This window comes from Zosterops lateralis, assembly GCF_965231275.1.
Source record: "Zosterops lateralis genome assembly, chromosome: 1".
Classification (NCBI taxonomy): domain Eukaryota; kingdom Metazoa; phylum Chordata; class Aves; order Passeriformes; family Zosteropidae; genus Zosterops; species Zosterops lateralis.
In genome coordinates this window covers 128,199,700-128,226,237 of record NC_139762.1, presented here as the reverse complement: position 1 = coordinate 128,226,237, position 26,538 = coordinate 128,199,700, and the positions used below count along the sequence as shown (strand labels likewise).

The 26,538-nt window shown below is 38.0% G+C and overlaps 1 protein-coding gene across 5 annotated transcripts; it reads right to left on the bottom strand.

Annotated features, from left to right (window-relative positions):
- Positions 1 to 1,212: 1,212 nt before the first annotated feature.
- On the bottom strand, positions 1,213 to 21,429 carry ANKRD46 (ankyrin repeat domain 46). Of its 5 annotated transcripts, XM_083872283.1 has the most exons (5): positions 21,370 to 21,429; positions 20,935 to 20,975; positions 8,697 to 9,039; positions 7,234 to 7,392; positions 1,213 to 3,235 (listed from the first exon to the last, which is right to left on the bottom strand). In XM_083872283.1, the coding sequence occupies exons 3-5, from the start codon at positions 9,005 to 9,007 to the stop codon at positions 3,019 to 3,021; spliced, it is 687 nt and encodes a 228-aa protein (XP_083728409.1). In that variant the 5' UTR covers positions 9,008 to 9,039; positions 20,935 to 20,975; positions 21,370 to 21,429; the 3' UTR covers positions 1,213 to 3,018. The 5 variants fall into 5 exon arrangements, with proteins under 5 accessions (XP_083728409.1, XP_083728408.1, XP_083728411.1 ...); XM_083872282.1 differs by lacking the exon at positions 20,935 to 20,975 and having other exon boundaries at positions 21,370 to 21,423; XM_083872285.1 differs by lacking the exons at positions 20,935 to 20,975; positions 21,370 to 21,429 and adding an exon at positions 21,130 to 21,204.
- Between the last annotated feature and the right edge of the window lie 5,109 nt (positions 21,430 to 26,538).

The window sequence follows — 26,538 nt, the reverse complement described above, 5'->3', positions numbered from 1 at the left end:
AAGTGAACAAGTTACTGTGAGGTAAGATTAGGTGTGATCTTGCCATGGGATAAATGTGAGCACCAGAACAGCCCACTGCAGAGGAGCCTGTGTCTATCCTTTTTACAATCCAGTTTACCTTGTTCACTAAGTTGTTTCATGTCACTGGAAAAAGAAATCTCTTCATAGCTATTTGTTTTCCCTCTCGATTCCTTATTCCATTTGAGCTCATTAGTCTAAGAACAGCGTGAGACAACAATCTGTTTTGGATTTGAAGAGTGACTAATCTTGAATCTGTATTAACAATATGAAATTAATTTCTGGTGACAGCAAGGGATAATTCTGTACCTGCACTTGTAGGATAGTATGATGCACCTGTTATCTTAATCATATTTAAGCACTTCAGGTGAATTTTGTGTTGCCTGGCACAAAAGTGAGTACCTGGATCAAGGTACTGAGACACCACTGCAATAATAAGGAAAAGAAAATCTTATTTACCTGCAGGCAATCCAAGATCTATAAAAGTATTTATACTGAAATAGTAAAACCCCCTATGACAAGGTAAGCTAAAGTTATATAGGTAAATTTGTTCTTTAGAAGCAGCCTTTGAAAAGGAAGACATTAGTGTTTGTAGATATATTGAAAGGCACAGCAGACTTTTGTCCAGTAACAGAGGTATATACAGAACAAACTCCACTTTTATCATGCATTTATCATGTCCTTATTTCAAGGAGCAGAACTCATTACACAATGAAGTTCAAACAGTGCTCTGGATTTCTTTCTGGTTTAAAACATATGTTAATTTCAAACACAATTTTTCAAACCTTTTCAATGTGTAGCTCCTGCATGTCTGCCTATGCATGCATCGAAATAGGAAAGGCTACTTAAGGCTCAAGCTTTGTTTTCTTGGTTATGTTTTGTACCCCCTCATAGGTAATCTCCAAATTTTGAGAGGCCTCTAGACCATATGGTCAGTACCTGAAGTCTCACAGAACAGAGACAGTCAGACGGGAATTTTAATTCAGCAACAACACTGAACACAAAACAGGCAAATCTAAAGAACCCGTGCTTTAAAGTCTCATTTATAGCAGCTGCATGGTTGCCATTTATTCCCTACATTTATTATGTAGGGAAGTTCCTCACTTCTGAAATACTCATTATCAATGCACAACAAACTTAGTAAAATGGGGTAGCATTGTTACTGCTCCACTAATGTAACAATAAACCAAAACATATTTACTACATGTATTTATTTGTAGCATTCGCCCATACTGAGAATACAATTACAAATTATACAGATAATACATACTGAAAGACATTGTCATTAATCAAGATGAATGGTATTATTAACAGAAATGTACTTATTTAGACAAGTAAATGTAATTCAGGTATATGATGAGTTTATATTTATCTGTTTGTGACAATGGTACCATAAGTGAAATACTCAGAAGAGGAACACGTTCTCATTTTTTGGTTTTTTAAGATTTTTTTCTTTCTGCAGCATTGTGCTGCTAAAAGTATTGTGTCATTAAAGTCTGACTTAAGAACTGAGATCAAGATTTACTCAGATGAAATTCAGAACAGGGCCCAGCTCCAGCAAAACCCACATCGCACATCAAAACAAAGACAACAACCCCCTTCATTCACACCAATAAACAAGAAAGAAAAATATACACAGTATCAGAAGAGAACCCTGCAGGTTACATTTAAATGAGCAATAAACATTTTATGTTATTTAGCAACAACTGATGAGTGGCTAATTAAAAAAATAAAAATTGATTCCTTAGGCTCACAGAATTAATTTTGTTTGGGATTTTCAAGGCAAAAGAGAATTAGATGTCTAATCAGCATGGGGAGAGAAAATCCACTTTCTTTGAAAACCTCCAGCCTACTATGCACTACCTTTCTACCCTTCATAAAGGAATATCTAATGGATTCATATCCCTAGGTTGTTTACAACAAAGGGTTTCACAGCAAAGTACAGAATGGATCAAGATTTAATTTCATACAATGTTCCTAAATATTAGTATTTTAAATGCCTTTATTCTGCATATTCAGAAAACAATTCATAAGCCTGTAGGTTCTGTCTGAAAGCAAGTGAAATGGAAAACAATTCTAGAAAGGAATTCTATTCAATCAAGTCCTCTCCACAAACATGAAAACACAATTACATGGTTCAGTCTGATCCTTATGGGAGGAAGAAAAAATTATCCTTCATGATATATTTCACAATGACCTTACAGAATTATTATATACATGGCAGAACAGCTAAATCACTTTTTAATTACCCTTACAAAGAAAGGTTTGCTTAGCAACATTTCAAAAAAAATGCAAAATTTTCAGCCCAAGGCTTCTTCCAAAGCACAACAAACAGTTTTATTCTACAAAATTCACTTCAGGCAGGTATTAACAACATTAAATTCAGCTGGGGAAGACACATTACATTAACCTAATAAATAAAGGAGTGATCTATACATCAGAGACAGAATAAAACTTGAACCATTTCTCATTCCTTTTATAAACTGGCAGATAGGAAACTATGGAGAGGCATTAAAATAACTATGGAGTCGCAGCTTATCACTATCTATATATCAGAATGTGTTATTATATTAATGAGATTTCTTGAGGAGGACTTTTAAGAGTATTTTTCTTTCAACTGAAGTCCAACAATAGATCTACCTCTCTTCATAGGAAAAATAAACCAAATTTGGTTCTGTACTAGGATATACTTTTCATATGCAGGAATTTAATATTCATAATGAAAGGCCTTTTCTAATCTCAATATTTTATTACAGAGGACTATCTTCACATCTTGCTTGCAAGTCAAGGTAAGTCAGAGGTAGCTTAGGAATGCTTTAGAATTTAGTGTTTTACTTGAAATTAATTAATCCCTCTTTCAAAGGGGTTAATAGTAAGTACAAAAGGCAAACAGTATATACAGCTGCCACTGTCTGCACCAAGATAATAATTCCAAGCTCAAAATAAGATTAGATTAGAACAGAACAGGAAAAAAGGACACTGTACTTATTTGCATTTGCTTCAGTGCACCAGTTCAGGCTGGTTTTCTACAAAAGGAAGCACCCCACTAACATAATATGCTATGCCAAGGGACAGAAGAGCGATGACAATGATGAGGAGCAGCACCCTCCAGAAGCCCAGGTCTTCCACAAACTCCTGCCACGTTGTGCGGAAACTGGAAAGAACTCCTTCACCTTGCTGGAGGTTTGGATTAAGAAGGGAATGGCTTTCCATTGCACTACAAAGGATTAAAGTTAAAAATACATCAGAGCAAAAGAATGCACCTGTAAGTATGACAGTAATCCTACTAAGGGCATCTGAAACATTCTAGATTAAAAATTAAACCCCCCTACTGATTTATAGCATTGCTTATGCTAAATCAAGACAAATCAGATCAGGAAAACACTCCTAATTCTAAACTTATTTTAGCTGAAAGGATATTTTATTAACCTGTGCAAAGAGAATGATATTTGTGTATGTATAACTGCACTGAATTTTCAGTCCTGCTACCCAGAAGACTTCAAAGGTCAGTCCTCATAATTCCTATTAAATATGGCTTAGTAAAATATAATGAAGCATAAGTTAAGACCTCAAGGGGCACACATTATTTGTTAATAAAACCAGTCATTACTAAAATCAAACTCTGATTAATAAAATGGAAACTTAACCAATATTAATTGAGATGCAGAATTCTGCAATGACTTTTACCACTCTCTTGGATGTCCTTTACATGCCTCTTCTCCAGCATTAAAAAAAATTACAGAAAACAATAACTTTGTATAACAAGAAGTTCAGAAACTTTCTGAACAGGTTGGCATCGCTGTGTTTTCTGCCATATGGTGTTCAGTGACTGCTTTGATGTTTTAGCATTCCACTACCAATCCATCAGGCCCTCTTAAATTGTCAGACTATAAATTAGGGAGTGGAATTCTCAGTTTTAATGAAAAACAAATATAAAATCTAAGAGAGGCAGTCTTCTTGACAACTGATCACCTTTAGAAAAGATGTAAGTTGTCTCAAAATCCTGCATGGCTTCTTGTGTAATTCTCCCAATTTTGCTGGTTTCACAACTGTTACAGGAAACTATCTGCTGCTTATGAAAAACCTCATGAAGAATTGGAAATCTTTTCCCTAACTTGATTTCACTTAAAAATTTGGCCATCTGCACAGTCTTACTACTTCTCACTTGAGTGAAATTATATACATGGGTGTTTACAGGATCAGGCCCTGACAACCACAGAAAGGAAATGGTGGAATCAACTACATACTCAATGATGTCAATGCAAGAATGTAAGCAAAAAAAACCCTTTTTCCTCCCTTTTAACTACTTTTCATTATCATATTCCTAGATATTTCTTACAGGACTAATAATAAAAAAATTAAAAATCAAGGGAAAGTAATTTCTAAATCAAAACTAATTGTAGAAATGCTGCTGTTCTTCATGACAGAAACAAACTGAAAAATAATGGTTATCAGAAATAAAGTCTCATTCACTAAGGTCTCTTCTAAGATTACACCATGGGAAAACTTCACACTATTCATGTGGTATTTTTTCTCAGGAAGTACAACCACTGAAGAACAATGAGCCTAAACTCCCACAGCTTGCTCCAGTATTGCAGCATCATGTGCACAAGATTTCAGGAATTGCTGTTAAACAGCCTGTATTTTTGTTTTTTAAATATTTACCATGCTGTAGAGCTATTTTAGCTTATCCATAGCTGCAGGATTTAGTCACCTTCCTTGCTTATCATGATTTCCCAAGCAAAACAAAGGGTTTAGTAAAAGACAGCCCTTTGTGCAAAACAGAACTTCTTACTCAGTAGGTACTAACTAGTTAATACATAACCACAGAGAGGTTAAATAAAGGTGCAATGCAATTTAAGTGGAAGGGTCACACGCTTGCTCATTAAAAAGAGTACCTTAAAAACCATTTTACTACTTTATATTATGACCCAATTAAAATCAATGTTATTCAAGGTATTTTTTTCTTATTACAAATTACAGCTGCATAAAAACTGGTAATGCAGCAACATGTCCTCCGAAGAGTTTGTGCCACACAGCCCAGACAGATGTTTTGTGTCCACAGCAGGTGGGAGTTCACATTTGGACACACTTGTGGCACAGCCACAGGAGGACAGATGTCTGTGTGAGAGAGGGACAGAGGGAGCTCTGCCTCCTGGCAGCAGGAAAAAGCAGGCAAAACCAAATTTGACTTGGGAACAGAGCTCTGGCCTCTGCTTCCCGAGCAGCAGCAACTGTGTGTAACATGGAGCAGAAAACTGAAGTCAGAGACTGTTTTTAGAAAGTGTTATTTCTCCATAGGTTCATACGTAACGTAAGAGTCCAGAGGTGAGAGGACAGAAGACATTAATCTAAGTATCTCTAAAATGTGAAAATAATACAAAGAAGGAGAAGTGAAACTGGGGAGGTCTGAAAAGCCAACTGGTAAAAATATACTATTTATTTACAAAGCAAACAAGCACACAAGCTCATTTGCTTTGGCTCCTGTAGGCATCTGCTATTTGTTACTTTAAAAATAATGTATTTCAGACATTTTAAACACATTCCCAAACAAGCTGGGTAGTTCACTGTTTATGTCTCTATGCTTGTCCCCAAGGAGAGTTGCTGACTTCCTGGCCAAAGCAAACAATATAACATTTATGAAGGTCAAATAACAGAAAGGAAGCTATGTTTGTTAAAGGGACGCCATCAAATCCAAAAGTCAAAATTTAAATGGGGCTGAGCTGCTTGTCCATATGTTTAAACAAAATCAGTCTAAGTGCATTTCTGTGTGTCAAGAAACTTTCAATAAAAGTTAGTGAATTCAGAAAGGTAATATGCACTAATTCTCACAATGCACAACCATGTAATTTTGAAAATGAAATTAATTTTCCAGCTTAAAACAGTCCCTCTGACAGGCGGGGTCATCTGATGTACAAGAAAGAACTTCACGTCTGCTCACTGGGAGTATTGGGTATTATTTCTGCAGTTTTGTTGGTTTCACCTTTTCTGTTTACTCAGCTTAGATCTAACTCCACCTATACAGCTCCTTTGCTGTTTACAGCACAGCCTGTTTACATTTTCATGTAAACCAAGGAACAGTTATGTGACAAAACTCCCTGTCTTTCGTGATGTAATGTTCCAGTAGTCATAGTTCATGGTCATCATTACACAATATCAAAAAAGCCACAATTTTTTTGAATGGGGGTAAACAGCACAATAAGACACAGTAGAGAGCAGAACTCACCATTGCTTTATACAACAGGACTGACAGTTTTCTTTACATAGTGAAAATATCTTGTTTTGTGCTTTGTAGGACTTCATTGCATTTTCCGGGATAGCATTAACTCCTGGAACTGACTAATGCACCAAGCCTGTTCTCCTTATATGTTTGTTTTCCACTGAGAAACTTCTATTTTATGGCATACATCTTTCAGTAATTGCCGTTGCATTTTGTGCTACAGAATCACAATTTATTACTACTGATTTCCTCTCCCTTGTAATCCCTTGTGTAGGATTTGTTTCTACGCCATCTCAATTTTCCTCAAGGCTGCCTGTATCTCACTTCTTGGGATCACTAACATGCTTCTACTTCTCATGCTTTTGCCTTTTTATTTACGAAAATTTTAAGTAAGCACAGTCCCAGAACCAGACTTTTAGGAATTCATTTGTAACTTCCCCCTAACCCAATACTTTCCCTGAAATGCAATTTTCTCGAAATCTTCAGTCCTGCATTAACTATCTCTGTAGCCACCACAAAATTCTAATTCTCCACCTTTTCCACAACTACTAACAATAGAAATTTTAGATGTGACACCATATAAAATCCTTTATTCAAGTTCAATAGATGAAAAGTCTGCTCCCTCTTCTTTGCACAGAAAATCGTCAAAAGGATGTCAGGTTAGCCTGTGATACTGGAATTTTGCATTTTACACTATTTGGCTTTTTGGTAGGTGGTAAAATATTTATGTTTGGGACTTTGTAATGGAAAATTAGTAATTATTTTTAAAATTTCTACCATAAACTTAAAACCTCAATAGACATTCTTTTTTTCTTACATTGGACCTGTTTAAAGAGATTTTTTCCAAAATTTAATACTCAATTTTGATTTTGCCTGATAATGTCAGGCCAAATTTGATATTATCTGTTTTGAGGAATAAACAACCAAGTCAATCCCAAAAATCTAAAAGCCATAAACATTATTTCTCCTGGTAATTATTTTTGTCTGGTAAATACCTTTCACTTTCAGCTGTTTGCATTGTCTCCAGCTTTGAGTGAGCTCCTCTGTTAAATCCTTTCACCTCTTGCTCCTCTAAAGATTCCAGCAGTCTAATCACATCTTTATTCACACCCCTTCGTTTGGCAAGAACAAGTGGTGTTGCACCTTGGTGGTTGCTAAAATAAGCCCATAAAAAACAGAAGAAAATTTTAACACAGAAGTTTTGTATCAAGTCAACTCAGCATAACAAATTACAACTTAGTGAGTCCTCAGAACTATTTTCTGTTTTATCAGACAGTAATAAATTCCAGTCTATCCAAGTTGCAGCACAATTGGCTAGAGAAGAAAATCAGTATATTTGGGTTTGAAATTGCACAACTCTTTTCCCCCTCTAATAAAATCAAAATTCCTAGGACTCTAATCTAATTGAAATCTCTGGGTGTTACAGCAAAAAAAAACAAAAAAACCCACCACCAACAAAAACAAAACAACAGTAGATTTATGGCAATGTTCAAGTTTAAGCTTAATTTCAAGAAAGAATTGTGCAATCTGGCTCCTAATAGTTCCTTTTCCATGAGGGTATTAGGACATGAGGCAGAAATGAAATAAAATACAGATGGTCCCTCTGCTGCTATTAAAATAATACTTAATAGATCCAGAGCTGCCTTTAGACCAGGAATTTCCACCAGAGCTGTTTGAAATGAGGGGGGAAAATCCCAACCCACAACCCATAAATAATCTGGTCCACCAATAACTAGTTTAGCTGAGTTGAAAACATTAATGAAGGACAGGTGAAAAAGGGACAGATTTAAAAACTCAAAGGTTTTGATGTTACTCCTGGTTTTTGCACACGTCGTGAATATGCAGAAAGTTCCACAAACAAAGTAATTCAGCAGAGGAATGAAACAGCTAGTTATTTTGCAGCTTGAGAGCTTCCATCTGAGCACTGGCATCTGACAGCTGCTGGAAGCCAGAAGAAAGAATATACAATATTCTGACTCACAGACTTTGAGAGAGGGCAAAAACACTGAAAGGAAGCATTGTTACCAGAGGAGTACGGGAATGAACTGACACACACATGTACTGTATTTTCTTTGTCTTATATAGTACAACAATAGAAAATGGGGGGGAGAAATTCTTTTAAAGTAGTCAATGTGATTTTTTTCTTTGGTGCCAGCCACCCACACCTGGCTGTCTGGCCAAATCTGGGCACCAATGTCATCAATGAGGCAGAATTAGATACAGCAGCTCACACTAGCAGCAGCTATTTTCATTTGCTTTGCTTGTTGCTCAGACTAGCAGAAGTGGCTTCTTACTGTTTTCCTGCCTTTTTATTTTGGTTTTTTTTTAAATTAAGTGGTATCTTTGTAAAGTAGAATTGCACTCAATACAGCATTTCAGCAACAGTAGATTTATAGGCAAGGCTCTGGTGACAGAAGACTGATGTATTATAAAATACGTACTGTAAAAAGTGACGTACCATATATCAATTTTAAGTCCATTAGAAACTAGGAACTGGATGGTATCGACATGCCCACACAGGTGAAGGGCTGTGTTACCCTGGTAATCAGTGGCTAATAGGTCAGCACCAAATTTATGCAAGAGTTGACAGATGTCTACATTTCCTCTGGCTGCAGCCAGGTGAAGGCCAGTCCGGCCTCGGCTGTCACGAATATTTGGGTCGAAACCACTCTCTAAGAGCCGTTTGGAATAGTTAAAATCTCCATCAATACAAGCCTGCAGCAGCGGCACGTTCGTCTGTGAGGAGTCGTTCACAAAAACGTACGACATTGCTCTGATTCTCTCAGGAGAAGGTGACCAACCTGCAAGTAAAAGGGTGAAGAAATGATGGTGAAACCAGCCAAATACACATTGCTAATATTCACTAGACTGGTCAGGTTCCCAAACAAGAATGCAAACTAGCTTATAGGTCAACTCTGCAATCTTCCTGTCATACACATTAACTTTGTGTGCTGCATTCCCTGCTGGTAAAAAGGAGAGAGCTCACACCCCTGGAAAGAGCAGCACAGTTTTGTTACGAGAAAAACCTGGTAACATCTCTGCCACAGATGCCAGATAGGTGATTTGTTTTCAACCTAGTAAGGAATCACATGTAGTAGTATTGATATTAAAGTGCAAAACACCACAGATTAGGATAGAAAGGAAGAACCTTTCATAAATGGGGAAACTCTCAACAATTCAGTTCACTGGTACAGTCACACTAACTGCAATTTTTACCAGCTATAAGCAAAGCTGCTCCAATGGATTTTCACCCTCTGAATTTGAACCTCACTGCACAAGCTACAGTACAGCTAAAAATGCTTGATTAATAAAAACAGTAATTTCTTCATTCTGCAAGAAATGTATTTTTCAATAGTTTTTGCAGAATGTTATTTTTACAGTGCCAGAGATACAGAAACTACTGAACAAACAAGAACAGCAATACAGAACACAGAAAACTGAAAGTATTAGGTGAAGTTGTCCACCGAAAACTGGAAGTGGGTGCAAGGGAGACAATGGTAAAATCAAGCACAGAGCTACTGTGGTTTTGACTAGAACCTCAACCTTCTTCACACAGAGAAACACAAATATAGTTTCCCTGGCTTAATATTAAATAAAGGATTAAGTCCTTTTCTGTATCAGGACATAAAAGGGGAAGATAAATGTTTCACCATGGATTAGTTGGTATGGAATATTTGAACTATGAGTTCAGTTTTGCAGAAGAATATTTTAAGGGTGAGTCAAATCATGAGGATATGACGACACTTATGGGACACAGAAAAGATTACTTGAAAACAATAAGGAAAAGGAGAATGATTTAGCAAGAAAATGGTAGAATGCTCATGAGGCAATTTTAAGAAGCAAGGAAAACATCTAGAAGACTGGACAACAGTTCTCTTTTTGTACTGCCTCAGAGAGGAGGTAAAAAAAGAAAAAAAACATATAAACAAATAAAATTTCTCTAGAAGAAATCTCAATAGAGACATGACAATAGAGACATGAGGTAAAAGTGATTTTACTACATAAGCTTTGAATAGAAAGTGAACTGAAACGTCACTTGAAACAGTATTTTTCACTTGCCCAAGGTTTTTATTCTGGGCTCACGGTGTAGCAGTGTTCTGATTAACTATCTGAACCTCTTATTAAAACTGCTATACACAGATTTAAATCTTCTCATCTATATAAGGTATCCTTCCACACCAGTGCACTTATTCAGCCAGGAGAATGGAAACATGGCCAGTAGCCAAAGAATTCAATTTAAAACCTTTCCTTTTTTGAGAGTTCATAATGTCTATATTTTATAGCTCTTCCCCCATGTTTTAGATCAAATTCAAGATCAAAGCACCTACAGAAGTAATTTCAAAATGTTTACACACTCGTCTGAATAACAGCTCTAGCACTGGGGGCTGTTGAGATTAATAAATCATATTTAAACTTCACTAGGCTGTGTTTCCTATCTGGACAAATTCTGCTACATATATCAACACTGTCTAGTTTTCCAGTGCAGGAATGCACAACGTTTTTTTTTTTTTTCTTATTGAATGTTGAAGAGAAAGAGATGGAAATAAATCCTATGTCTTTCTATCTGTATAAGGAATGATTTTAAGCAGAGTACATTCCTCCAGGCTGCAAGTATGTTTTTAAGCACGTGACAGTACATTACTGGCCCAAGAAGACTTTTCCACAACCATCTCCAGTACCAAGTGGCCAGTTCACTCATACACCATAAACCAAGTGTGAGACTGGTGTCATGTAGGGCACTGACAGCTGCCTTACAACCCTACAAAAAAGAAGGAAAATGTAATTACTCGAATTTTCAGTGAATATGTTACAACTGGCTGGATGCTACAAAGCCGTGATCCCTAGCTGACAGCAATTTCAATTTTCTTCATCATTTTCCATCCAAATCATGATAGGAGAATTCTTCTTCCACTCTGCTTGTCCAGTCTTCACTGAGAAAAATAACGGGCCCAGTTTCTCTGTGATGTGATTGTGACCTTTATATTCTGCACTAAATCTTCCCTAAAGCAAGATCATAAATCACTTTAAAACCTCCAATTATCAGCCATAGTAGCAGCATGTCAATACCACAAACCCCTACTTGCACTTGACAAAAATATCGTGGTTTGCTTGTAAAATAATGCTTCAGTGTTTAAACCTGCTTAATAAAACAAGGCCTAACATAAATCAACATGGGAATATTATAATGGAAGAAACTTAGGCTATTTGAGAAACAGCATGGCATGCTCTGTTAAATGTAAGCTAATGTTTGTATTTTCATACCAGACGTGTATGTCTGGTAAAGCATTACAGAATTCCCCAACTGTGATGAAACATTACCTAACAATACGAAGGAAAAAAAGTCACCTCCTTATCTTCTCAGAAAAGGAAGCACAAAGACCAGCAATTAACAGAAACTGTAACTGGAAGTCACACTGATTCAGAATTTATTATTACTAGAATCTTCTAGACCTGATCACTGATGTGCAGAAGACTAAAGTAAAATCTTAGTATTTCACAATTATAAAGACAAAGATGAAGCAAATCCTTCTTCCTAATATTTGAAGATTGTGGACTAAGCAAATGCATTCACACAGAAAAAAAAAATCTGGACCATCTGGTTTGATTTATCTTTCTGATTAAAAAGATTTTTTTCTACCAACACAATTCTATTTCACATATGGCTAGCTAACCTATGCCAAACACAAGCTGCATACAAAGCTGAACTATGTACCATCTTTTAAATGTCAGTCCCCAAACGACATGTTCTTCCCTCAAAATTAATCCAACCTAGCAAAATTTCCTGTGTAAGAAAACTCATTAAAAAATCATAAGTCAACTTAATTAGGTATTTTTGATTAAACAAATGGTGGTTATGTTTCTGCCCACAGTATCAAAAAGCTTATTACTGCAATGACTATCTAATACAACAGACTTAGGAGCAAAATTTAGAAACAAAACAGCCTTAGCCATTCAATTTAAATCGCTTCTGAAAGGTGAGTCAGGTAATGACTCTTAACCTGTCCATAAGCTGATATACTGCCAGTAAGGACTGATTTCATAGGCACCAATTAGGACAAATGGACTTGCATTAGTAACAAGACACAAAATATTACAAAATGACCATCCTGAACATCCCAAAAAATTACTACTAGTAGTTAAATAAATCTCATTTTTAAAGACAGAAGCAAATATCTGCTTGTAAAAATGCATCGCTATCTACTGAAAATGTATCTGTTAAATATTTTTGTTAAAATAAAAAGGTTAGCTTTAAAAAACTTGGTACTTTGACAGAAAATCAGTTTTGTGAAAAAAAAGTAAATTCAAAGACATTCTCCCAAGCTAGAAGGATTCCCATTAGAAAGGCATAATATAAGAATACATTCTCCCTAGATCTATACATTTATTTAGCCTCAACACAGTGTACTTCTCAATTAATAACTTTAAAAATTATCATGTAAGCCTCCTCAATGATGCATGTGGGCTAGTAGAGGATAAGAAAATTTAACCAAGCTGTCTTGTTTTCAGAAGGAATACTTATATTAAGTGATTCTATTAAAAAACAATAAATTAATCGGAGCCAGTTGTCTGTCATTATACTGTGTACAATGGTAACTCATTGTCATACACTGATCTGTTGCAGGACATGTTCTCACCTGCAGAAGCCAGGAGTGATCCTGAAAAATTCAAACCACAGAGATAAATGCAAGTTCTGTCACTTCTTAAACTAGTCCTAAAAATTGTCTGCACAGTTTTATTTTACAGTAAACACATGCTGCTGTCTCTGCTTCCTATTAAGTTCAACAGCTACCAAATAACCCCAGGAACAGGAGAGAGCAGCTCCACAAAAGACAGAATCACTCACAGGACCCATCCTTCCACTACAAAAGTATTAATGAACCTGCCAAACTGGGATTAATCACCCAGTCACTGACCCATAGAACATATCAGTTCTGCAGAACTACAATATTTCCCACTGCATTCAGGAAACTGAACTAATTGCCCCTATTTTAAAACAAAACATCATTACCACAGAACAATATCAGATTGCTCCATCCTTGAGACTTCCCAATATTAATATACACTGACATCTAGGCATAAGTAAGATTACCACTAAGGAAATTGTCACCACCAAGAAATGGAAACTAAAACAAATCCAGGAAATAGTAACCTCCTATGCCAGCAAACAGGATACAAATTACTTGCAAAATTTGCATTTGTCAACTCCCTTGTGGTAAACAGCATCCTCTTTCTGTAAAGCACTTTGAGAGCACTTCAGTGGCAGTGGCTTGCAGAGCTCTTCCTCTTCATTATTTAAGTGAATGAAAAACATTCCAGTACTTTGCTTAAAATACTGATGAGAAATTCCTTGCTAAGTTATCATGCACACATGTATTTATGTGTAAATTTCTGAGAAGTCATTTAACTGAATAAATACTATATTTAGTAAAAAGCGATGTTATCAACTTATTTCCACTTAGGAAAGAACGCCAGTATGTGCATCAAAATCCACTTAAGTTCCGTACTTTCTATTAGAAACCTTTGCTTTTTCAGTACAACTAGAACAGTTTTATGAGTCCACTAATATGGAACTGCTGCTAAAAGCAGCATCTCAGATTAAGTACAGCATGATGCCTATTTTACCCACCACTATATTTTGCAGATTTTCCCTTTCTAACTTCAGCTACTTTTTCAACAGTTCCTGGATTTGAGGTATCACAGCAGGTTCATAACACCTACATCCCCTCTCATGTCCCTAGTCAGCCACACGGGCAGGTTCTAACAGAGCAACATTATTTATGCCATTTGTTTCCAATCATTCCCATTCCCTGATGTAGACATGAGACACACAGGTAATGATGTCATGATGTCAGGACCATCCTGTAAGAAGAAACTCTGGTGCACTGCATATACAAAGGACTTTACAAGTACAGGCTACAAAGTGCTTTATGAAAAAGTTTTCACAACTATTGCTGCTCTTATGGATCAGCAGATGATGGCATTGGGAAACAGGGAGCTTTGCTCATTATTGCCCACTACAAGGTAAAAAATATACAAGACCTCATATGCCAATCCAGGGTTGCAGAATGCTTCCCCATATAAAATAGTACAAGCTTTGTGTACTTACGTACACAAAATAAGAGAAAAATAAGAAAGAGATCATTCTTTTAAAATGCCTTTATCAACAAGCAGATTCACAAACATTTTATCCTTGCTAAACTTAACTGGTAATGCAGTTTCATTGCATGTTTGAGCACATTTAACTTCTATCAAATATACAGATAAGCATTCTTGAACATTGCTCATATTTCATCTTCTGCACAAGAATTATTTAGGAAAAAAGGCAATTTACAGATTTATTCAAATAATCTGCAACTTTAATTCCCCACAATTGGCTCAATTAAACCAGTATATAGCTGCAGTACTTCTCTGATTACTGTGGCCAGTTTGAATACATCTGTTTTTACATAAAGTTATTGAATCATATCGGTCATAATTATTAACCTCTTCACAAAGCTTTACCCAAATTCCTTTTTTTTTTTTTTTTCTGCTGGGAACATGTAGAGTGTATGCTGGTCAAGAAAATATTAAAGGTTACCACATTTTGTTTTGTTGTTGGTTTAATTGCCTGGCGTGTAAGAGAGTAGAGAAAATTTGTTCCACTCTTAATTAAGTGTTTGTGTTTAAATTTGCTGCAGGCTTGGAGCAGTCCTCTGGAAAAGACTCAGAGAGAGGATGGAGGGCTATCCCCGGCTGGGCGCAGGCTGCCGAGGCAGGAGCAGCCCTGGAGTCTGGATGGACACTGCCACCACGTGGACTGATGAATTCCCGTCCCACTGGAGGGACGCACACAATCACACAAAGCTTTGAGGCGGGAGAGACCTTAAAAGGTCATCTGGTCCAACCCCCTTGGCATGGACAGGGACATCTCAGACACCACTAGACCAGGCTGCTCAAAGCCCCATCCAGCTTGGCCTTGAACACTTCCAGGGATGGGGCATCCACGGCTTCTCGGGGCAGTTCCAGTTTTTCTTCACCCTCATAGGAAAGAATTTCATCCTTATATCCAATCTAACCCTTCCCTCTGTCAGTTTAAAGCCATTCCTGCCAGTCCTATCCTTTCATGTCCTTGTAAAAAGCCCCTCTCTGGCTTTCCTCTAGGTGCTGGTATGGTGTGTAAGCCTGGACTCACACAGACCACTTTTTCTACATTTGTGGGGTTTTCTATTTTCCTGGGAGGAAAAATATGAATGGACTGAAAATAAGATTTTATAAAACTTTATTAAAAGGATTCTGAAATCCAAACTGCTACTTCTTTGCAGTTTAAACAGCATTCTCATTTAAGCTTTGATCCTCTGTTAGTGAAACGAGGGCTTAGGTATGTTGCTTGAGTTCTGAAACCAAAGGTATTTAATTTTAAAAAGTATGTATTTATGCCTGTTTCTTAAAAAACACCCAAAACTAAATCCAAAACACCCCCCCCCACCAAAAAGTCCAATCCCTACGTAGACAAACAACAATTCCAAGATGACACATTTACTAAAATGGGGAAACACTTTCTGTGTCCAGCAGGAATCATCCGAAATCAGAACTTAATAAAAAGTAATAAAGCAAACTAAGAAGCTGTCACCAAATGACTTGTTATATAGTTCATATTGTCTTACTTTTTTACTTCTAATATGTATAATAGCTTATATGTCCTTAAGTCATACATAAACTTAATGACATGGCCTTAGTGTGCAACATCAAATCTGGTTTCGTGGCTAGTGGATGGAGGCAAGTCACTTTTAAAAGCAGATGTCTCCTAAATTTCTAAGTCATTTATCTATAACTGTATGCTTGACTTTACCTTTAAAAAAAATCTTGCTCTGCTTGTTCATTGAAGTTCATTATTTTATACCAACAATGTATTTATATCAATGTACTGATGATAAGATAACTAACACTGTCAAACACGCAACTCTTACTACAGTTGCTGGATACACATATTTCTGCTCAGAATTTTCACGTTCACCCAGTAAATCACTAAACCAGTTTATCAGAGACAAACAGTAAATTGATATATTTACTCTTTTTAATATCTATCAACACAGCATGACTTTAAAAACTTAATTGTATCACAGTGGATCATGTTAGGTGACATAGTAGGATGAAATGGCAACACTATTAGGGTTGCACATCTAACTAGTATATACATAATGATACTACTTTTGCATAAATAGCTGCTTCACCATGCTTAGGCTCAAAAGATTTCCTCACAATGGCAAACATATAGTACTAGTGTCTGCCCAACTTCAGTCTTAAAGGACTGAAGGGAGTAAACTAGCAGCCTAAGCATTCCCTGACAAGAATCAGGGAGGACAATCTCAAGCTCCTGATCTGCACAGGGGCTGGAATTGACCAAAAATGCAATAAAAGATGATTGAGAAGAACCTGAGAGTGAAGTAGCTCAATTGATGTTTACCAATTGCACCAATTTATCCTGCTGAGCCTGAAAAAAAAGACATCACATATAGAAGAGAAACTTTTACCTTTAGATAACTTAGTAAATACCAGTAACTCATCTGTAAAATACCCAACATTCAGCATGAAACCCAGAGTTTAATCAATACCGCTTTTTCTTTAAAGAGGTTTGACAAGTTCTATTTGAGGAAGGATGAAGAGAAAAAGAGTCCATGTCAATTATTACTTTTGTGAATAAAGAGCCAACATAAAAGTAGCCACAGTAGATCACAACAAAGGTCCATTTAGGCCTACTATAATTTTTCAAATGGTGGTAAAAAGCAAAGGCCAGAAAGAACAAAGAAGAGAGTAAGCATATATAATATTGCTTTTTCTATTCAAAATGGATGGGAGTTTTTACATATTTGGCTCTACCTCCACCTCTGAATATGCTTTCTCCTCTTCAACGCAAATACTTCTAATACCCACAACATACTCTGGTAATTTCTCCAACTCAGTTCCTATGAAGAACATCTTTGGATCTTGCTGAATCTGGGGCTTGGTAGCTTCCCTTGTGGACGCCCAGCTCTCCTGTGGGAAGCACAGACTGTGAACCTCTGCCCTTTCTTTTCCTGCCTGATTCTACAGGCTTTCATCAGAGCCTCCTCAGAAATCCCTTTCCAGAATGAATTTTGAAGTCCAGCTTTCTTGATCATTCCTCATTTGGAAGGGAGTCTGTGTCTATGACCATTCTTGTTTTGCTTCTCTGAATCTCACTCATTTTTAGTCTGTTTTAAAAACTGAGAGACAGCAGGGGTGACTCAATCAGGATGTTCGGAGTGAACCATGGATTAACAAGTGTCATGACAAAATTCTTTGCTTTGTTCTTTACTTGTTTCTCAGTAATATTCATTGTTTGTTTTACCTTTTTCACTGCTGCTTAACACTGTTGTTAAATTTTCATGGAACCATTTATCAAAACTGCAAGATACTGCTCATTACTGAGAGCCCAGTATTCCATATAGGAAGTTAGGATTCTCTTTATGCTATCTGAATCCCTCTACTTACACTGAACTCATGTGCCAGTAGGTTGTATTATCCAGTTACTCAATTTTACAGAGTTCTTCTGCAGCTTTTCATAGCTGACCCTATATTTACAACTCATGTCCTGGCAAACACTATCACCTTGTTACTCACTGCCTTTTCTAGGCTGTAAATGCAAATTCTAACAGTTCAGAAGCCAAAATTGAACCATGCAGAACTAAAATTATTCCAGTCTTACTGATCATAAGTTGACTAAAACTGGTGTCCTGGATCAGACTGATCTGGCTCACCCAGCACTCTGCTTTCAACAGTGGCCATGAGCGATCCTCCTTTGGGAGAGCACATGAGCCAGGCTGCTTCCTGCAGTCCATTCTCCACACACACCCAGCAGCCACTACAGTACACTGTGGACCTCCCTGAGCAGCTCTTTTAGCAGCCCCTCAACAGACTTTTTTGTCCACTTTCTAACCCCTTCCTGAACGTGCTCACACTGCCACCATAGTGCCCCGTCATCCTTCCCTGTATCCATCTGAAAGCACCTCCCAACAGCCCCAGCATGCAACTCCCATTTCAGTGCCTCAGCTCTGGATGAGTAACTCTCACTTCATTCAGTGCCTTCATTGCATAACTCTTGGTCATGTCCCAGTAATATCCTCTGTGAACAATCCTGACTTTTCAATCTTTCCTCTTAAGGAAGCTGATCACCTGGTCCCTTTTGGTTGCCCTTCCCTATCCCACTGTATCCTTCTCCCAGTGCAGAGACTGGAACCACACACACTACCCCAGATGAGGGTGCACCAGCTGCAGCAGCAAAATGGTGTCCTCTGTCTTCTCCTCACCACCTCTCTGAGAACAGTCACCATTTTCCTGGCTCTCTGGCTGCCATGGCACACTGAGCTCAGGTTTCCAGGGAACATACTCCAAACACTTGATTGGTGGCTGCCAGTTGTGAGTTTACCACCATGTGAGCATGGTTTAGATTATTCCACCCAAGATATCATCTTACTTTGTGTACACTGAAGCTCATGTGCCACCTTTCTGCCTCCTTCCTTTTTTGGGAAATTTCTTTTTGCCTTCTTTATAATTTTTCAACCCAACCACTTCTGCACATAAGAAATATGCTTGATGCTATAAGCATCCATTCTCCTCAAAAGCCTCTTGTATGGTACTTTGTCTTAATGCTTCCTGAAGATCCACATCACTTGTATCTACAGCCCTACTCAGTAACCCTGAGGAAAAGCTGATGAGCCTTGGATGTAGCAAAACTCTGAAGATGCACCCAAACTCAGAGAGAACCAGCCCCTAAGGTACTAACACATAACATGGACAGGCAGATTCTTCTGTGGATAAAAAACTCTGAGGTGAAGAGGACAGACAAGCATTTTACACCATCCATGGGAAGCCCATACACCCCAAACCTTTCCTGAAATCTGCTGCTGTCCTTTTTCTGTCACCATCCACTACTACTGCTCAGACACTCTAAGAGCTCTTCAGCATGCTGAAGAGTATCATCAATGAGCATTACAGGATTTATGTGTTCGAGTTTATATTATAAAATTCAGCTGATGTAGCTGCGTTACTTGGATGTCAGAAATTTGTGGACTTAAACCTTAACGTTTCAGGGATCATGTATTTCACATAACATGTATAAACCAATGCCTTCTAAAACATCTTATGTGCTTATTAACTGATCTATCTGGAAGTGGAACATCCACAACTTGAGGTCATGTGGGGAGATATTAACTGACAGACTGACCAAAAGAAAAAAGAGTGGCAGCCCTCAAAATTCCAGCATATCCAAATCCATAGAAGAGTCTCTAGTAGCAGTTCACTCCTTGGACAACCAAATACCTCTGATCCTGAGCTGTAGATGAGGACTTCAAGGCCACAAGTGCTCAAACAAGTTCAAAAGAATGTGAGGTGAGATAACACAATTAACTTAAAGCACTGCTTCAAATCTCTCTCTCTTGCTGATGAGACAACTTTATCTACAGAACACCAAAATGTGCAGAGAGAAAACATGTCACTGATTACAGATCAGAACTGAATTTTAGAGTTCCCTCCTGCAGAGGCAAACACACTGCTCTGGTAAGAAGACAGCAGATGAACATACTAGACTTCGACCTTCAACTCATCTCATCTTATTCATCACTTTTTCTTCAACACAAAAGAGACAGCAATTAGCCATTGTCATTTCCTGATTGTCACCAACTCTACTATTCAGACTGCAAACATTACTATAAATATTTTTCTTCTAAAAAGCAATTTAGCAAGTTCTTTCTAGTAACCTATTTCATAAACAAACAAAAAAGAAAGACTGATCTATAGTCTACAGGTAACACTAAGCTTAGGCCTGTGCTACAGCAAACAAAAATTTTATTTTTACAAACCAGTCACAGTCCATCTAGTAAGTATTCAGTTTTTGCTCTTCTTTCACCTTCTGGAAAGCTGGTCCTGAATATCAGTGCTCTCTGATGGTTAGAAATTTTCATGTATTATTAATCTTAAAATCTATGTTAAACTATTCAGGTATTAACATTATCCTTTAGCTCAATTTATTGCCCTCACAGTGTTTAGCTTGATGGTTAAACAGAAAGCAAAATTACAATTGTTCTGCAAAATTAAAAAAGCCAAATGTCTCTTCCAAAAGACTCTTAATTTCCCTACTTGAGCTCTGTATATCTTCCTGTTTCTGTTCCAGTTTTTTTGCTGAGAATGCTTAACATTATACAAAGAATTCTATAGTTCTATTCATGGATAATAGTAATTCCTTTAACTGGATCACTTGCAGTCAGCATCTACTTTTTCGGCAATTCAATATCTTGTAACTACCTAACATTCTTTGGTTTTGTGTTGCTTTCAACTGGTAAGAATTTCTTCTACAAATTTTTGCTTGCAAGGTTACAACTCTAAACCCTCATTCTTTAAATTGTTATTGAACTTATTTCATAGCCTAGTTCCCAGGATCATCCAGTTCTTTCTATGTAGTACTATAACCCTCTTAAATACTGTCACTGCCTCCCAACGATTCATCACTGCCAAATTAAGACAGTAAAGCTTTAATTACTACATCAAGACCTCTATTAAATATTTAACAAGATTGGTCTCAAGACTGATCTTCAAAGAAGTAATTTTATACCCTCTGATACTCAGATTTTACGGATTTACGATTCATTAGTCACCATAGTTTGTCTCTAGTTGCTTCCCTACAATTCAAGAGTTATCCCTACCTTTTCACCACAACGACAACATACAGCAGCTTTGGTGTGCTCTAGAAAATAATAATAAAAAAAGGAACTACTCCATTTCCCACAAAAACAATAATTGCTTCATCAAAGACAGTTATGGCGGCAGGTTAAAATACGTATTTCGGTTTCATTTATCTCGTTTTCTCCTAGAAAGCACGCTCAAAGCCGCACACTTACCGAGGCCCCGCCAGCACCCCTGTCCCCGTTCCCCTCCCCTGCCGTGAAGGCCGGCACCGCTCCCGCTGCTCTCCCACCGAACGGCGCCACAGCGCCCCACCTCTCCAGCTCCCGGGCCGGGCTCCGGCTCCCTCCCCGGGCCTGGCACGGGCCTGGCACGGGCCTGTCGAGGGTGACACCGCCCTGCCCTGCCGAGCCCTCCCCGGCCTCCCGCCCCCCCCGGCCGCGCTCCCGCCCTACCTGCGCGGGGCTCTCGGGGGCGCGCAGGGCTGGCGGGGGGCGCGCGGGGCTGGCGGGCGGAGCGGCCGGGCGGGCGGCGGGAACGCGCGCCCCCTGCTGGGCGGAGGCCGCCGGGCGCTCCGGGACCGCCCGGCCCATCACCGCGCCCTCGGCCCGGGAACAGGGATGGGACCCAGGAAATGGGGAATAGCGGGACCGGCAGGACCAGCGCAGTGATTGTCCCCCGTACTGGGCTCCGGTGGCGCCACCCCTTCAGTACTGGGCTCGGTTGTGAGCCCCGCAATTCAGAAGGACATTCAGGAGCCGGTGGAGGGTCCGGAGAAGGGCCCTGGAGCCGGGGAAGGGTCAGAGAAGGCCCTGGGGCCAGGGAAGGGCCCGGAGCACAGAGAAAGGCCCTGGAGCCAGGAAAGGGCCGGAGAAGGGCCGGGGCACAGGCGCAGTGGAGCAGCCGATGGAGCGGGGCGGGTTCAGGCCGGAGCCGAGGAGGCCCCACTGTGCCCTCAGCGCTCCCCAAAACTCCCTGAGAGGGGCCGGGGCCGGGCGGGTCCGGCTCTTCTCGCAGGGAACAAGTGACAGCACGAGAAGATGCCGCCCCAAGCTGTGCCAGGGGTAGCTGGGGTTGGACATCAGGAGGAATTTCTTCACATTAAGTGCGATCAGACACTGCCCAGGGAGGTGGGAGAGTCTGCAGCCCTGGAGGGGTTTTAAGATTTAAGGCCGGACCATGGTGTGGTTGATGGGGTGGTGTTCCAGCAGAGGCTGGACTCGATCTCGGGTTACAGACACTCACAGAAACTTTATAAACTGATGTGTAAATACTTTTTCCTTGCTAATAGAGTAGCACCTTTTCCCGTCAACCCTCCCCTTTCTGTTTGAACAGTGTCTGGGGAAAGGGAAAACAAAACAATCAGAGTCTCAGTACCCATTTTTACTAGTAACTAGAGCTGTAAACACTCCAAAGAACAGTGCAGTGAAAGTTTTTGGTGGGGTTTTGTTGGTTTGTTTTTGTATTTGTTTTGGTTTTGATTTGGTTTTGTTTGTTGTTTTGTGGTTTGTGGGTTTTGGTGGTTGTTTTTTTGTTTTTTTGTTTTTTTGTTTTTTTGTTTTTTTTTTTTTTTGCTTTATACAAGGCTTCAACAATGGGTTTATTATTTTCAGACAATTAATTTTGAAAGACAGTATCTAAAATAAATTATTAAGGTCCTCTTCTCTTATTTTCTCAAAGACGCGGTCATCTTCATCTGGCCTAACAAAAAAATCTTTTCCTTGAGATACAACCCAAATGAACTGCATACAGCGGAACAAATAAACAGTTAGAAGGGCATATGCATTTCAGTAATTATAGGTAGATACAAACAAGATAGAAAATCTCATATAATAAAGTTCAAGTTGATCTCTTTGGGATATTTCAGAGAGAACAGAATTATTTTTTTCTTGCTGGAATAGAGCACAAGAACAGTTGTTTCTGCTCTAAGGCTTATTACAATGTACTGTATGTGTGGATTGAAGAGCAGTTCCAAATGTGCCACCATCGATGTTATTTGGCATTATAGTGACCACAAGGACATATATGCAGGTACTTTAACTGCCTAATAGTCCTTCTGAATTAGATTGACTTCTGCTAATCACACATTCTTTAACCATAACAACTGCATAAATGCTGCCTTTCAATTCTACCTTTCCTAAAAGGTACCAAGTACTGTCTGAAGTTTCTGAATCCCATATCATCTGGAAGGTATAAGCAGGTGAATTATACTATTCCGCTGCCTGTATCTGCAATTTTCTGTTGTATTAGGAAAACTTATGGCACTGATTTTTCTTCTTGATACATTGTTTGTAAAGTAAATGTCCTGAAAACCTAATAAAAGTGTCTATCATGAAGCTATGGTAACCATGCTGCAATAACTAACATCAAGGCATTAGGAAGCTGGAACCAGGTTGTGCATACATTATCTCTGTAGAAGTTATTTCATGCCAGTTTTAAGATTTCTAAAACAAATAACAGCAGAATTGCCCAGATGCAGACACTTCTACATCACACTCCCACTGTCTGCAAAGTCCACCTATACTTCTTGATTTTCCTACTAATCTTACTGCTGCACTAGATTGTGTATTTAGGCAAGAATTTTCAGGCTGTTTTGTTAAGCTAGTATTATCATGTACTCCTACAGGATCAGAAACAAAAGTTACCTTTTTCTTCTCACGAGTCAGCAGTAAATTTTCAGAGCCTTTTGACACCATTGGTTAAACTTCTCTCCAACTCAGAGCAGAGATTTAGAAGATTCTTGGAGATGCTAATGCCAAATTCAAAAGACCCAACTCAATTAATGCTTTTTCAAATGAGAATGTACAAAAGATAAACTTTTACTACGCTTTTCAAGCATCTTGCAAAAAAAAATAAAATTAGAGAAATAGCATAGGAAATCCATAAGAACATTGCGATCACAGCATTTAGAAGCTAGCTAAGCATGGTTTAAGATTTGATATTAATTCTCTAAAAACACAGCTTGGTGTATGAAGACATAAATCACTTCAAATTTGCTGTATAAATGACAAACACCGTTCAGAACTCTTTGTTTAATGCAAGAGCGTACTGTGACTTGCTTTAACAGCTCTATTCTAATTATCAGCTTTAATTTTTTAATTTTTTTAGCTCACTGAGTTTTGTATCAGCAGCTGGACACAGCTGATAAGCTCAGTGATTTTCTGTTGCCCTGTCCAAGGCTGTTCTTCTCACAAATAATAATAATAATAATAATAATAATAATAATAATAATAATAAAATTAAATATATTCAGGTCAGAGCAATGGCCTCAAGCCCAGAGTGCCATGGAACTTAGTCCCTGGTAAAGCTTTGCCACAGCAAAGCCACTAAACCACATCCTCCAGCATAGATGCAATTCTATTCAGAAAAGACTGTCTCTCTTCATATAATTTTCAAGTTATTTGTGAATGCTATAGGCCACACCTAATCTAGAATCTCATCTCCAGCAGTAACAAGTATAGAGCACTACGAAGAAAGGGGCAAGAAGACCCACCACCCAGTTTAATTGATTTGCTTATTGAAGAGCAGTTAGTGATTGGTTTTATGGTTTCTGAAGGTACAGCAGCATCACTTTTTTATGAATTCATATTGAGTTTTTAGAAATATTTTTCTTTTAGAAATATTTTTCTTCAGCCAATCACACACTCTAATAGAGGTATTTATTTTAATTCACTTTATGTTATTCCCTTTCACTCAACAAATGACTTGAAAGAGCAACATCCTTTAGTCATTTAGCTGTTCAGGAACTCACAGCAGTGGACACCAATTCCTGAAAATGAACTTGGAATTGCATCTTTTATGTGATAGGAATGTCTGTGTATGGATATGTAGCATGACAGATTTTCCAGATGGGTATTTTTCCCAACTAGAGGGAAAAACAAATGCACAAACAATCTTAGTATGGAATCTAAGTAAAAGTCTGTAAAATATATCAGCAGGTACATGCAGATATACATACCTGAGCTCCATTTACATTCTGTCCTTCTGTAAATTTCAAATGTGTCATTCAGAAACACTTGCAATAAGCGGATAAAATAAAGCAAGTTGTTGAACTATCAAGCTAAACTAATTTTTTTTATTCAGACTTTTTTTCCTCCTATTCATCCTCACACAAAATTCAAGTTTTCCTACTTTTCCTTCCCAAACAAGTTACTAATTTTTTTAAAAGTTTACCTAACCAGAAAAACAGAGGTTGGGCTAAACAATACAAGCAAGAATATGCTGTATTTACATTTTGGACACAATTTCTCACTCACTAACCCTTTTTTGTTGGATGCTGGATTTCTTACTATTTTTCATCTATTCAGGCATCTTGATCTCCAGGACAGATTGGCAAATGTAAATTGAGAATAAGAAATGCTGTTCTAAGTACTGTAACAAAATATGCTGAGCAAATCAGCATTGTTACACCCAGCAGCAACAGTGTAAGAAATGAACTGGCATAGTGGTCCTTCTCTCATAATTCTGTTTTAGTACAAGCTGCTATCCACAGCTGATTGGTTACGTAGTGAATTCTAAGCTTCATAATTAAAACTTTACTTCCATTACAAATAAATTTAGAAATAAAGAGATCCAATCTTTCCCAAGATTAAAATTGGTCTTTTCTTCTGATTCAGTTACAGTTTAAAGCTGTGAAATAACATGCTGTTCATTGCCTCACTGCTCGCTCTAATCAGCATGGGCCTAGAAGATTACACATGGTCCTTTCTTTTTTCCTCTTCAGACATTTTCAGTTGGCAGACAAATTCTTTAGATATCATAAGGTTAAATAAAGACATAACTAATGCTGGAAATTATTTTTAAAAATATCAAATATCTAAACATCCTTCCATGAAAGGCCCACACGAAAGATAAAGTGTTTTAGCTACAAATCTTTTACAAACATACAAAGTTTTTAGTTTATTAACACTTCTATTAAAAAAAAAAAAAAAATTCTTGGCGTGAATGTCACAGATCTGAGTTTGGTCTAACATTACAGCAGATGGAGCAAGCAAGTGAAGTGGGGAAAAATCTAAAGCCAGAAATGGATACAACAGGGTAGTGCAGAACATACAAAAAATGATACCATCTATATCCTTTATCATACTCAGAAAAAGTCAAAGTCAAGGAGAGAGAATGTAAAACATATTATTAAGGCTGTGATGATAAACCTTGTAACATTCAGAAAGTTATTTCGTAAAACTGAGCAGTGATGTGCTTTTTAGTCAATTAATTCTGGACTGAAATTTTGGGATGTGCAAGATACTTTTCCAATGGTATTTCTCTCAGCATGGTTGTAAGAGTGATAGAGTACCAGCCTTATCTCATATTAAATACTAATTCCTATACCAACACACATGCTCACCACTTCTTGTCCTTTGGCTGCCTTCATCATCTCTTCTGATAACCATTTTCTTCAAGCAGCTACTGAACACAAAGGTCTAAAGAGGATAAACCAGAGAACTTTCTGATTTTTTCAAAATTACGTACTCGACTCTTCTATTCCTTCTCCAGGAGAAAATTACAGTCCCTAACTATTGAATTATCATTTTCCTGACTCAGTTAATTTTACCCTGTTCTTAACATCGTTATATTGCAACAAACGAACTGCAGTTCCTTATGGCCCAGCCTCAGCATGACTAACC

Excerpts from the sequence above, each read along its gene's own strand:
- ANKRD46 (XM_083872283.1), bottom strand. The coding sequence starts at position 9,007 with ATGTCGTACGTTTTTGTGAACGACTCCTCACAGACGAACGTGCCGCTG. Across the intron at positions 7,393-8,696 it reads GGACTTAAAATTGATATATG|CAACCACCAAGGTGCAACAC; the intron begins GTACGTCACTTT and ends GGCTTATTTTAG. Across the intron at positions 3,236-7,233 it reads CAAACAGCTGAAAGTGAAAG|TGCAATGGAAAGCCATTCCC; the intron begins GTATTTACCAGA and ends AATCCTTTGTAG.